This window comes from Arvicola amphibius, chromosome 14, assembly GCF_903992535.2.
Source record: "Arvicola amphibius chromosome 14, mArvAmp1.2, whole genome shotgun sequence".
NCBI lineage: Eukaryota > Metazoa > Chordata > Mammalia > Rodentia > Cricetidae > Arvicola > Arvicola amphibius.
The window spans coordinates 51,173,969-51,188,621 of NC_052060.1; the positions used below are offsets into that span (position 1 = coordinate 51,173,969).

A 14,653-nucleotide genomic window follows, 5' to 3' on the forward strand; every position below is an offset into this window, starting at 1 on the left:
TAAGATAGCTAAATTAACCAGAGAGCGAGAAGGTAATTTTTTTCACATCTTGCTTAGACAACATCTTTAGTTGTTTTTTTTTTTTTTTTTCTCTGTTCTTGGGAAGATGAATTAAGAACATTAGCTATTCATAAATGTTTAGTCCTTATAAAGACTATCTTGAAATATATTTAATTTTGCTTCTTCCACTATGATGCAGATTGAAAGCCTATGTACACTCACAGACTGGGGTCCAAATTTTAATGAGGGTTGAAAATATGCAGCAAAATATCGTAAGGTAAGATTGCTCTCCTCTGTTTCTTTATCTGTAACTAAGTAGCTTGATTAGGTTAAGTAGCTAACTACTGTACTAGTTGTTTGGCTGGCAACAAAAACCTAGACTTATAAAAATTACTTTCAAGTTAAAATACTAAAATAACTACACTTACAATAAAATTTGGTAGCAGTCACCTGTTAGATATTTTAAATAGCCTTAGTTGCTACTAAAAAGTTTCTAAAGCCCACTTATTTCAAGAATATATGAGTGAGTTCCAGTGTTTACAGTTGTAACTTTGGAAATCCCAAAGAGCAGCACACAGAAAGGCACAGGGTGTTCTCACAGACCCTGAGCTCAGAGGGCTCACATCTGGATGGGGGTCTGCACCACTGAGCATTCGACAGCTCCTTGTCCTAGGCTGCTGCTCTGGGTGATACCCACCCAGCTCCAGGAGAAGGGGAGACAGGGGGAGTGTTGTCCACTCTGGTTCTCGAAATCCCCGTTCTCTTTGGTTTCCTTTTGTGTGTGTTTTTGTTTTTGTTTTTGTTCGTTTGTTTTTTGGTTTTTCTAGACAGAATTTCTCTGTATAGTCCTGACTGTCCTAGAACTCTCTATGTAGACTAGGCTGGCCTCAGACTCACAAAGATCCACCTGTTGTAGGAAGCCGCTTGTTTTCCTGGCTGCTCAGCCCCAAAATAACCACACAGAAACTGTATTAATTTAATAACTAACTGCTTGGCTAATTAGCTCTGGCTTCTTATTGGCTAGCTCTTACATCTTAATTTAACTCATTTCTATTAATCTATGAATTGCCAAATGGCTTTGGCCTACCAGCAAGGTTCCAGCCTGTCTGTCCCCAGCAGCGGCTACATGGCATCTCCCTGACTCTGCCTTCTTTCTCCCAGCATTCATTTTCGTTTTCTCCGCCTAGCTCTGTTTTACCCTGCTGTAGGCTCAAAGCAATTTCTTTATTCATTGACCAATAAAAGCAACACCTCCCACATCATCCACCTGTCTTTGCCTCCAGAAAACTAGGATTAAAGACGTGTCACCATACCCAGCAGAAATCTCTGCCTCCTCTGAAGTGTGGTGAGAAGCCGGGGCATGGCACATTTTTGCAGCGCTTGCTTGATGTGTCTAGCTGGCTTTAATCTGTGCAGAGAGAAAAGAAACTTGGGATAAAATGTTATCTGGTCTCAGAGAATTGCAAGGAACAGACATCAGTCACCATTTCTGTAGTGATGAGGCAACAGGCTGCGTTCCTGTCGCACGGATCCTGGCCACCTGGTTAGCTTAGCCCCGGAAATAACAACACACAAACTGTATTCATTTAAACACTGCCTGGCCCATTAGTTCCAGCCTCTTATTGTCTAATTCTCACATTTTGATTAACCCTTTTAGTAATCTGTGTAGCACCACGAGGGGTGGCTTACCGGGAAGATTCTAGCCTGCATCCATCTCGGAGAGGAGAGTCATGGCGACTGCTTGAGGCATCTACCTCACTTCCTTCTTCCTGTTCTGTCTACTCCACCCACCTAAGGGCTGGCCTATTAAATGAGCCAAGGCAGTTTCTTTATTAACGAATGAAATCAACACAAACAGAAGACTCTCCCACATCACATTTCGGGGGCTGTGCATCAGTACATGAGTTTGACACCTGGATCACTTTTACAAAATGAAGTGATATTCATTGTCGTTAGTTTTGTGTCACCTCTACTCACCTGCTCAGTTGGCCTGGTGATTCAGTTACACCAGAGCTGAGAAGGGCAGCCTGTATCATTTTAATACAGTCATAAAGCAAAAGGAAATGATTTCTCTTCCGGTTTGTTTGTTGGTTGGTGTATTGTTTCTCCTTTCCTTCTTTCATTAACTGTGAGGTGAGGGTTATTCTGCCTGGATTTAAGTCAAGGTAAATGGGGCTGAGGAGAGTGAAGGAAGGTGGTAAGTCGCTCATTCAACTGGTCAGATTTGACGGCAGTCTGAATATTATGTATTTTGTGGGTGTTTGTTCAGTTGGGTTTAGAGGTGTGGAAAAAAATAGATCAGCTGATATTAGCATGATTTTTTTTTCAATCACAGTTCTATATTCTTAAAGATATTAGCCTGAGCCGGGTGTTGGTGGCGCACACCTTTAATCCCAGCACTCAGGAGGCAGAGGCAGGTGGATCTCTGTGAGTTCAAGGCATCTACAGAGCTACTTCCAGAACAGCTAGGACTGTTACACAGAGAAGCCCTGTCTCGAAAAACAAACAAAAAGACTTTGCTTGACTGAACTAGAAACGGAAAGTTAGACTCACAGAGAAGTTGAAGACTGCCGTGCAGACATTTGAAAAGGAAATGTATATATGTTGAAGTTCAGGTTTGGAAGAGACTGTTAGAACATTGGAGATGGTCAGATGTAGTACTAGGCTTATCCTTGGAATTCACCGGTAAAGGGAGGTTTGTTGAAGACCATGGCTTTGCTGTCTGGATAGATTAAACTTTCACTTGGTTTTTGGTTTTATGTGGTTCTGCTAATTAGTTGATAATTGGGGAGAATCACTTAGCCTAAGAATCAGTAATAACAAAAATAAACAACTTTGGTGCTAGTAAAAAGCTGTTTGCACATTGTATTAAGATTCATTTCCAATAAAATTAAATGTTGGTAATATATTTGTGAATTTTATTAGTTTTATACTATAATAATAATTCAAATTACTCTAGTCTTAAAATGAAAGTTAGCAGGGGCTGGAAAGGTGACTCAGTGCTTAAGAGCAGCTGTTCAGAAACTTAGGCCTTGTGCGTGTTAGGCACGCACTGCGTCAGCAGCCTGAATTCCCAGCCCTCCTTTCCCTTTCCTTCCCCGGCCCCTTTTTCCCATGGATGTGTGTGTGTTGAGTACACGTTTGCCTGCAGAAGACAGTAGTTGACACTGTTCACAGTGCATTCCAACTTTTACTAAGGGGTGGTCTCTCACTGAGCCCGGAGCAGGCAGTCTGGCTAGTCTTAGCCACTCAGGTTGTCCTGCCCCAAAGTGCTGGGATTGCTGATGCCACCCAACTTACCTGTGTTTACATGGGTTCTAGGGTTCTGAACCCCAGTCTTTATGTTTTTATCCAGTGAGTCATCTCATAAAGTTATACAGACTGGCCTTGAGCTCACTCTGGCTTTGAACTTATGTTCTTCCTGCCTTAGCCATCTGTCTAAGGGTTTCCACTGCTGTGAAGAGACACCATGACCATGGCGACTCTTATAAAGGAAAACACTCATTTGGGTTGGTTTTTAGATCAGAGGTTCAGTGTGCTGTCATGGTAGATCATGGTGACATGCCGGCAGACATGGTGCAGAGGACGTAGCTGAGAGTCCTACATCTTGCAGACAGCCAGAGTGGTTGGTCTCACTGAGTGTGGCTTGAACAAATGAGACCTCAAAGCTGAACCCTACAGTGACACACTTTCTTGAACAAGACCATGCCTCCTGATAGTACCACTCTCATTGGGGGCCATTTTATTTCAAACCACCACATTGCACTCCTTGCTCCCCCAAAGGCTTGTAGCCATATCATAATGCAAAAATACATTCAACCCAACTTAAAAGTTCCCATAGTCTATCAAAGTCTCACACTCATTTCAGAGTCTAATCTTCTGAGATCCATGCAATGTCTTAACTGTAAGCCCCAATAACATCAAAATCAAAAAGCAGATCACATACTTCCAGTATATACACACAGTACACAAATTACCATTCCAAAATGTAGGGAAGGGAGCGTAGTGAGGAAATACCAGGAGCAAAGTACAAAGCACAAACCCGCATCTCCATGTAAGGGTGGCTCTAAAACACTTCACGAAGAATTCCTTCCTGTTGTGCCTGGAGAATCTTTCCATCCCTCTCCCTCAGTGAGCCCTGAGCTGCGAGAGAAGGGAGTGTGGTCCAGCTGTCCCGTGTAGGACTGAACCTTCAGTGTTCCCTTCTTCTCTGGAGGATGGCCATAGCCTGTGATGTCTGGGATGTGTAGGATGATACTGGCCAACACTGCCGAGAGGGGTAACCCGTCCCTCACTGGGCTTCCTGTTAGCCTGGGTTAGAGGCATTGCCACTCCCGATAGAAGGCGACTCCGTTAGAGCTTTCAGTTGTCCATGTGGCGCACAGCAGCTGGGACAGCATACCCAAGCCAGGCAGAATCCTAGCAGGGGGAGGGGATCCAGTGACAAACCATCTCTCCTGGAGAGAGCCAGTCTGTGGGGTGTGACCCCCTAGTAGGTTGAGCACACTCCAGTTAGCAGACACATCCAAGAGTATATTTCATGGGCAGCACAAACTGGACTTAATGGGTTTTTTAAAAAAGAAAACAAAGTTGGAGGGTAGATCTGGGGTGAGGTGTGTGGAGGGATGAATATGATCAAATGCATTATATAAAAATTCTTATGTAGCTAATAAAAAATGTAAACCTTAAAATAATAAGTTTTAAAAATACACAAACTAAATAATCTATTCCAGTATCTTCCGGAATTCATTATTCTAGAATGAGCCATACTTTGAAAAGCCACCAGATAACAGTGAATAGATTTGTGCTGTATTAAGCCTTAGATTTGTTTGTTTTGGTTTTGTTTTTTCAAAAAGCCAGAGGTTCAGTTTTGTACTTTTGGAATGAATTGATTGTACTTTTAACCCAGAAACCTAGATTAAGAAATACATACAGCTCTACTAGAACATAGGCTATGTCCTACCTTTGGCAGGTACATATCAAAGCTTCCAGAGTTTTACAGCTGTGATCGCCTCATTCAGTGACCTTATTTTGTAGTGGAAAAATCCTGTGGACTTGAGTCAATTATTAAATTGTTCCATCTGGGGAAAGTTGAGCTTGGTCATTAATGTATTTTAGGGAATGGAAGGGTAGCTATCTAGAGTCACTGCCTAGATGGGAATAGCATTGATGTGACCTCTTTTTAAGTCTCCTGAGTGTGAAGAACAAATGTCTGCTGTCCTAATTTGCTGGGACAGGTAGAGAAAGTGAAGAAGTTGGCCGCTTTCTTTGAAAGATGGGAACAGAGCCAAGGTCACACTGTAGGATCCCGACCTTTAACAACAGCCCCTGTGACACCTGTTGAACCTACTAGGTGAGCCTTGCTGCCCTGCTGATGCCCCTGTGCAGCTGCTGGGAGCAGGGTCAGCTGGTTCAGGGGCAGCTGAGCAAGTAAAACAAGTAATGTCTGCGGTGTCCCTGAGAGGGAGACAAATGTCGGGATCATGATTCTTCCAAACCTAAGTAGTTTATCCTCTGGCAGCAGCGCCTGCTGATGGAAATAACAGAGTTGAAGAAATTTCAGAAAGATAGAGGTGTCCTTTGGGCTTTGGTGACCCTAACGACTTACAAAGGAGCTGAGTCTTGAGTGTTTTAAGAGAGCCAAAGCTGAACTTTTAAAACTTGCCTCGGGATGTTGGAAACAGTGTTTTTTAAGTACTTTTAGATTCTTGAGAATAAACATGACAGTGCAACCGTGGTTCGGGGGTTGTGCCCCTTAGACAAAACACACACAGGGCAGAATTGCCTGATGCTTACATGAGCGCCGCCCTTCCTTACTAAGGCACTCTAGGGACTTGTCCTGTATTATATTCAGTCGAGAGGCTATGTGCACTACTTGTGTCTGAGCCAGTTGTCTCTTTTGTCACTAAACGCTCATAACTTGCTGTCATTCCTATTTCAAGGGAATTTCAAGAAATGGTTAAAGAAGGGATGTGGGCTGGGGAGATACTCAGTGGACAGAAGATTTGCTGCACACACGAGAACGTGCGTGTGAATCCCCGGCACTCTGGGAAAGCTGCATGGTAGCTCATGTCTGAGATTCCTGTGCTCTCATCCCTGAGATGGCAGCAGAGAGGGAGGGTCCCTAGATGCTCTAGAACCAGTCAATATGTTATATACCACAACAGACAGCAGAGAGCCAAGGTGGAAGGTGACGACTGACTCCCAGGGCTGTGTGCACACACATACATGCACTACACACATGCCAGATAAATATAAATAAAATAATTAAAAAATCAAAGTGATTTATCCAAAATCATAGACCAATGAGTGGAAGAGCAAAACTTTAATAAAATCTGTAGACGAAGTTTTCCTGTCTCAGGAGCCACTTCAGTTACCACACAGAGTCTTAATATTATTTATAAATGCTTGGCCAATAGCTTAGGCTTATTACTAGCTAACTTAAAATAACCCGTATTTCTTACCTAGGCATCATCACGTGGCTCATGGCTGGTTAACCTCATTTTCTATATATTCTGCTTGCTTGGTAGCTGGCTGACTAGCGCCTCCTCCCAGAGTCCTTTCTGTCTGGCTGTCCTGCCCATACTTTCTGTTGGTTACCAGCCTGTCAGCTTTTTATTAACCAGTGAGAGTAACACATATTCACAGTACAGAGGAATTATTCCACAGCAAACCCCTTTTAGACTTACTGCTTCATTTAACTAAATTCCAAGTCCATAAAATGGTAATTCCACTTACATTTGGCAGCCTTTCTGCCAGTGGAGGAGGAGGTGTTTCAAGACAGGGCTTCTCTGTGTAACAGTCCTGGCTGTTCTGGAACTTGTAGACCAGATTGGCCTCTTAACTAACAGAGATCCACTTGCCTTGGGAGCCTTTCTTTATGCACGATGTCCATGGTCATCTTTTAGTCACTGGTACACACTAATGTCCTACTCAGAGTAACCACTAGAAAAAAAAAAAACCCTAAGAAATGCAAACTTTCAGTTAAGAGTCCACATTGAAGTAGAATTATGAATTATACAGTCACCAAGTGGGACCCTAAGTCTGGACACTTAGTGCCCTTGACAGCAGTGTTCCTGTGTAGAGGACAGTGACCATTCAGCAGGTACTGACTGAAACTGGAAAAAGGAGTTAGGGGCGCTTGCTGCTCCTGCAGAGGAGCAGACTTTGGTCCTCAGTACCTGTGATGGGCAGCTGACTGACAGTTCCAGGGGCATCCACATCCATGAGATGTGCACTCAGACAGACAGACAGACACATAGATAAAAGCCATTCATCAAACCTGAGTTTCGCTGTTTGGGGGACGTAAAAAAGAGACTTAAAAATTTATTAGTTGACAAGTCTCTAAAATCTTTGTATCTGAAGTGCTTTGCATAGTGCCTGCTTGGCTTGTGAAATAAGAGTGGATTCTTGAGGTAAGCAAGTGTAACCCAAACAGTTTTGGGTATGTCATTTGTTGCATGCATGTAGTTTTTATGTATCTTTACATTCCTGCTAGAGAGGGAGATGTCTGTCTTCGGGTTGTAGCAATTGTGGTGTTGACCAGCCAGGCGATGTTGAGAAAGGCAAGATTTTGGTTCAGAAGTGTCCCCAGTGACACACTGTGGAAGGAGAAGCAAGCAAAAAACTGGGCCAAATCTCCAGGTCTGTCTGTGTGGAAGACAAGTCAGGCTGCCGGATTCTCTTACACAGACGCCAACAAGAGCAATGGTGTCACCAGGGAGAGGATACTTCCGGGAAGAACATCCCTGGAACAGAAATGATCTTCACTGGAATTGAGAAGGCAAAAAGGGCAGACCTAGTAGCTTATCTTTTAAAAGGCTACTAATGAGTAGTTCCACTGCCTAATTCACTACAAAACAAATGTCTCATGGCTTTTAATGTGGACTGTACTCTAATGCATACACCAAAATTTAGATCATGAATGGCTAACAATGTTTTTGTGGGACAAAACTGACTTGTGGCAAAGTGGATATAATCTTTTATAAAATAACTATTCCAGTTGCATAAATACTATTACTGCCCTCCCTTTCTTGAGATAAGGTAGAACTTAATTAGTAATGTTCTACTTTCCACAAAGATGGTGGTGTCACCTCAAACCTATTGAATGGTTTTATACTTAAATTTATATAGCTGGGCATATGAATATGTTTAAACACTGGGAGAATTCTGTCACCATCTCCAAAATGAGGAGACTCACCTGTTAAAGGCAATAGTTAAATGTCAAAAAGCAATTGTCTATTCTTGATGATGTCATTTTAATTAGAATTCTCTATGTCGAAGGATGCTGCCTTTTCTCATTTAAGCTACTTGCTATGGTTTATGTATAATGTCAAAGAGTGTTTAGTGCTTCTTTGTAGTTGACCTATAGATTGAAATACTCTTAGAAGCCATCAACTTAGACCTTTTCAATTCTTTATTATTTAGGACTAAGTTCTAGTTCAGAATTGTCCTTAAACACCATTCAGAAACAGACAAAACAGAACATCCATATCTGTGTGATTGGTGGTGGCACTCTAACCGCTGGAAAGGTTAAAATAAAGGAGGTAGTTTGTATGTTTTCAACAGTAAGAAGATAACCAAAAGTAATCATAGATCATGAAAAAAGAACATTCCTTTGCTGAGAGCTTATTTTCTTTATACTATATCAGCAATAACATTGGGATTTGAATCCCATGTGTCTTTGGCAATCTGGAACAATCAAGTGCAGATTAAATGCTATAAAATGAGATAGAATACTGAAAGTATTTGCTATATATGGAAAATTATTTGCCAGAAAAACTAAAATGAATAGAAACATCTCTTTATTGGCAAAGCCCCTTAGGGGAAGCTCTGTGGTTTGGAATAATCACAGAAGATAAGCTATTTCAGCAGTGTGCCCAGGCTGCCTGAAAAAATCATGTTTCTCCTAAGAAAAGCTAAGTTGCGTTGCTGTGTACTATACACTGACTTTTTTTTTTTGTTTGTTTGTTTTTTGGGGGTTTTTCGAGACAGGGTTTCCCTGTAGTTTCTAGAGCCTGTCCTGGAACTAGCTCTTGTAGACCAGGCTGGCCTCGAACTCAGAGATCCGCCTGCCTCTGCCTCCCGAGTGCTGGGATTAAAGGCGTGCGCCACCACCGCCCAGCATATACACTGACTTTTATGTTCAGTTGTTTTGTGTGTGTGTGTGTGTGTGTGTGTGCGCGCGCGCGCGATTTCATGTTTTTCTTTAGTACTACTGGTTTTTGTTTTTTGAGACAGGGTTTGAAGCCCTGACTGTCCTGGAACTCACTCTGTAGACCAGATTGGCCTCAAACTCGCCAACATCTGTCGGCTGTTGCCTCCCAGGTGCTGGGATTAAAGGCGTGCACCACAGTTGGCAAGGTTTATTTTTTTAATTATTGCTTTTTAAATTTATTTTTAATTTTGTGTATATGAATGAGTATTTTGCCTGCATACATGTTATAAAAGATTAATTTAAATGTTAAATGTGTTTTCTTTTCCTTAAGATATTATGAACTGGATCCTGACAAAAGTCTCTTAGACAATCTGAGGAACAAAGTGATCATTGAATATCCGACTTTGCACGTGGTATTGAAAGGCTCCAGTAATGACGTGCAGCTTCTTCACCAAGGTAAGCATGTGTGTCTCCTTCCCTCTTAGAGGACAAGCGGTTCCATGGCTGCTCCTACATTTTATACGTGTGTTACAGATGTGGAAGAGTGTACTGTGCACCGCAGCTGGTGATGTAAAGCACCAAGCGAGCGGGTGCCATGTCCTCTCACTAGAAAGTGTGACTCTCATGATCCTGATTGTAATAGATGAATCAAAATGTCTTAAATTTTGTTTTATTAGAATTTTCAAATATAATTTACTGTTTCTACTGAAAACTAGGTGGAGTTTTTCATCGGAATGGCAGGGCAGCTCTGTCCTCCCAGCCAGCTCCCAAGAAACTACACAGAGACTTAATATTAACTATAAATACTCAGCTGATAGCTTATGCTTGTTACTAACTAGCTCTTACAATTTAAATTAACCCATGTATCTTATCTACGCTCTGCCACGTGGTGGTGCCTTTTTTTCAACAGCGGCAAGTTCATCTTGCTTCTCTTCACAGCTCCTGAGACTCCTACCTTCTTCTTCCCAGGGTTCTCTGCCCCAAAAATCCTGCCTAGCCATTGGCCAGTCAGCTCTTTATTAACCAATGAGAATAATACATATATACAGTCAACAACAGGATTATTCCACAACAGAAAACTCTAAAGATTCATAAAATGAGAAATTGCTGGTTTTGTATCCTCCCTTCTAGTAAAGAATGCTGCTGAGGGAATGTGTTTAAAGTCTGGGCTGCATTTAGCTGAGCTTGTACTATGACTCGCATTTTTATTCCCTGCCACTTCTGTCTCTTTGCCATGTGAAAAGGTACTAAAACCGCGGTATAACTGGAAATGGTGTGTGTAAAGGTTTGGTGTCTTAAAAATCTCTTACCGACTTTCCGGCCGTTGATCAAAGTAACCTAAGCTCAGTAATGATTCTAGAAGGTGACTACTCGGAACCCTGAGATAGTAGAGATAGTATTTCAGCTGAGAACTGGTGGATCCAGGCCACGCTGCGCTGCAGCAGACCCCTAAGATGGCGTGCAGGTCTGTGTTTGGATCGTTCTCTTCGGCATGTGTGGGTTATGTGTGGATCTGTGTTTGGTAGTTCTCTTTGGCATGTGTGCTTTGAGTGTGGAGATCTGTTTGTGAGATGTTTTCCCCACGTGTATGTGTGTTATTTTTTTCTTTCTTGAGTAAAATTAATAAGATTTCCAAGATTTTTTCCAATGCCATGACTTAAAACTAGGTTTTAATTAGCAAATGTAGAGATTTTTAATAACAAATTATGAGTCTCTAAGCTTTTTATTTATTCTTATCTTTGTTTTTCACAATTTGAAGGATAGCCAATTTTCTCAAATGAGGAATTTTAGTTCTAAGGAACCACTTTTATTTTTTTAAATGTTGCAAAACCTTACTTTTTCTTCAACATGATTAACAAAGTGTTAAGACTTCTAAATGCTGGTTTCAGGGAGAGAGCTGTTGGGTGAGTTACTAGCCAGGGCAAACATGAACTGTGTAAACAAACAGAGCACACAGCTCCTCTTTCACCTTGTTTAGGAATGACACGTTCAAGCAAAGCTTCCTGGGATGAAGCAGTAAGAAAGGCTAATTCAGCCTGAACTGGAACCTCAAGCAGAATGTGTTGCTTTATTTTGGACTTATTTACAGGCGCACACACAGTCGACTCTTCTCTGTAAATGGTTCTGTAGGTCTGCCGCAAGAGAACCTGACAGAATTCAAGGACGTGCTGGAGTCGGCACATCCTAAGTGTTCTCCTCTTGACTACTTAGTAGGGCGGGTCTGCAGGCATTCATTGATTTGTCTTAGCACATCAAGGTGCCTGTCTCTTTGAACAGTCCTGTAGTATTGATATTCTGCACGGTGGCCCGGGGTGGGGGGGTTCTATAAAAACAGAACATTGTCTTTGGAAAACCTTGAAATTTTTGCTTTCTCCAAAGGTGGGGGGGGGGGGGAGTTGGATTTTTATCCTGAGAATAGAGTTTTAGTTTGTGTGGGTGGGGGGAAATAACTCCTTCCACTTACCTCTTCCCCCTTCTTCCTCAGCCTTCTTTGTTTTCTTTCCCTTCTGCTGTGTATGTGAGGACAGGGTGCAGCCACATGACATACCCTTTCTCTACCTCATGGAGTCAAACAGCGTAAATCTTAAACAAGATAATCTATCATTTTTAATGACTTAGTTTTATTAAGTATGTACATGGCATGCTTGTGCATACCTCATATACAGTTCTCTAAAGGCCAGAAGAGAGTGTCAGGTCCCCTAGGCTGAAGCCAGAGCAGTGTGAGCTTCTCCATCCCACTCCAGTGGTTGTTGAGAACCAAGCTTTCGTGCTCTGGAGGAGCCGCAAGGGCTCTCAACCCCAGCCATCTCTGCAGACCCTAATCATAGTTGAACCCTAACAGAGGTTGAAGTGTTTCATTGTGTTGCTTACTTTTAGTTTCATGTTTAAGGACAGAGTGATATGCAGTCACCAGGGGTTCAGTGTACTGCACTCTGGGACAAACCCAGGGAGGAGACGTTGGGTCTTGGTAATGGAGAACTTCAGTATTTCTCACCCTCAGTGTGGCAGGAGCTTCAGAGGCTCCATTCTGCTCAGTCTTCTGTCAGCCCACATGCATTCACACATACTCACCCTTAACTTTAAGTTAAAAAAAAAACACATATGTTTAAAAGAAAATTCCAGCTGCATGTGAGTAGCTGTGTGATAATGGTGTCGTGAATATGGATCATAACTGAACTGTGAGGCCCATTCCCAATTCCACAGTCAAGAAGGGTGTACCCTCACAAAATAGAATCACCACTTCATTTATTATGTCCAGAATTGTGGATCCCGGCTGCCTGGGACGTGACATGGTTTGTCTGTCCCTGTGAGCGGTGCTGTTGCTATGCATCAGAAGGGAGGGATGAGGAGAAACAAACAGGCTGAGCAGTATAAACATCTGACTGTATGTTTACACGGTTTTTCCAGTGAAAAGTGAATCTACCCAGAAGCTTGGCCATGGAAATTGAGCACTTGTGGAAGAAGGTGAAAGTTCCCAGATGGTCGAGAAGATTGTGTGTGGACGGACAGTTGGGTGACTGAGGAACTGCTGAAGGGTGCTTGGAATGTGTTATCTAAAAGGAAATTAAAAGCATAACTTTCTTTTGAAAACAGTGTATTTTGTCGCCTTTTGACTGAAGTACAAAGCCTTTCCCCAGATGAACCCTTCCTGCATCCGATTAGTGAAGGCCTCACTAGACTTTAGTACGCTCACTTCTGTACGCTGAACCATTTTTATTTCTTAGGGTGACACAAGACCAAACCCACGGATCACCTGTGTCAGCCATAAAGAAGGCCTTCTCCGTGGTTGCACTGCACTGAAGAGAATGCCACACAGGGCAGCCAAGTGTCTAGCCGAGGAGAAGCACTCTCCGAGAACTAGCCATCCTTGTGTTTGGTTTACATGTAACCCTCTCAAGACAGCTCGTACTTGAGACACTCTAAACACGAATCACTCTGAGTTGTGTTCGGTTAGAAAGATCAGCAGCTCCACATTGGGGTACCATTGGTGACGTCTTCACACAGGTTGTGTGTCTCATCCACTCCCAGTTGGCTGGTTGCTGCACAGCAATATGGTGGTGACCCATTTGGTGGTGTATTTTGGAAACACCCACTTGGAACTCTTGAGTGTGTTGACGAAGTGTACAGAGGTGTAGTTATGTGTACATGTGGCTTGATCTATACGCAGTTCGCTTGCTGAAATTAAACCTTGATGGGTTTCATGTGCATTTATGCATCTCAGAGACTTTGACTATAGAAGAGTAAAGAATTACATCTACATTGCATCTGTGTACTAAATGGTTTTTAAAAAATTAATGGAAAGGGAGCCATGAATTTGAAAATGAGCAAGAACAGGTATATGGGAGGGCATAAGGGAGGGAGAAGAGAAATGATGTAATTATAGTATAATCTCAAAAATAGAAAGGTGATCAAATTGGACAATAGTGAAGATTATTTAGCTTGGTAGAATAAGACAGGTCAAAAGAAACCAGAGACTTGGAGAATACAAATGTATGTGTAACTCAGGAAAGAAATAACAGTAGAAAGCCAAGAGGCAGTAATGCCCAAAGACCACTGGTCTCATCAAAGTACCATTTGTAGTTAATGAAGCCACTGAGAAATGTGCTCACACCCTAGGGCGCCCTTGGGATCTAACATAGCAAAGGATTCATATGGAGTTCTGTCATTGCCAGTAACCCCTGGAAAGACAGCTGAGCTCAATTTCACGGGGTTCAGATTTGATCCAAAAGTGAAATGTGTGTCCCTGAAGCAGGCAGGCGAGATGGAGGAACTGAATCGAATTGTCCTGGCGTTGTTGGGGAAGTGGGATCGGAGTGCGCAGGAAGAAATGTGGTCCGGGGTGAGGTGGAGAGGAATCTTGTACTCTTGTCTCGATTCTAAGGAAAGTGTTAAGCTCCGTATAGAACTGAAGAACAAAGAAAGAATTTGCTCTGTGCTTTCTTCTGCCTCCCAAGGGAAGAGGGGAGCAGAGTTCACCTAAATATAACTGTCAGCTAACTTGATTAATACGCATATATATTCCCAAGCAATTTATAATAAACATGTGTCTTACCGAGTAATCGTGTTTGTGAAGTTGGAATGGTTTGCTAAAAGCCCGAGAAGACAGTGGTGCTGAAGCCACTCTTCTCAGTGATGTAACAAATTCTGCAGTCAACAGACTGAGGCCAATGGCAAATTCATCTTTCTGCAGTAACCATGGATTACTTTTTAAAAAGGGAGAAACTCCACCTAACTTTTATTCTTTTTTTTTTTAAGCAATGGTTTAAGATAAGCAGCAGCTGCCAGGATGTAATCCCAGCATTAGAGAGGTACAGACAGACGGACCACTGGGGCTTCCTAGCCAGCCAACGTGGCCTGGCTTACTCTGAGTTCAAAGTCGGTGAAAAACACTATGTCAGAATCAAGGTGGACAGCACCTAAGGAACAACACCCAACATTATCCTCCGGCTTGCTTGTGTGCGCATGCTTGTACACACATGTGTGCATCCTTTAGCC

The 14,653-nt window shown here is 42.5% G+C and overlaps 1 protein-coding gene across 2 annotated transcripts in view; it reads left to right on the plus strand.

Annotated features, from left to right (window-relative positions):
* The window catches only part of Znhit6 (zinc finger HIT-type containing 6), a 34,563-nt gene extending 21,815 nt beyond the window's left edge, over nucleotides 1-12,748 (plus strand). For both annotated transcript variants that reach the window (XM_038311957.1, XM_038311958.1), the window contains 3 exons: nucleotides 200-277; nucleotides 9,489-9,613; nucleotides 12,566-12,748. In XM_038311957.1, coding sequence (XP_038167885.1) covers nucleotides 200-277; nucleotides 9,489-9,613; nucleotides 12,566-12,606 — 244 coding nt within the window. In that variant the 3' untranslated portion in view covers nucleotides 12,607-12,748. The remainder of the gene's footprint in view (nucleotides 1-199; nucleotides 278-9,488; nucleotides 9,614-12,565) is intronic.
* The last annotated feature ends 1,905 nt before the right edge of the window (nucleotides 12,749-14,653 follow it).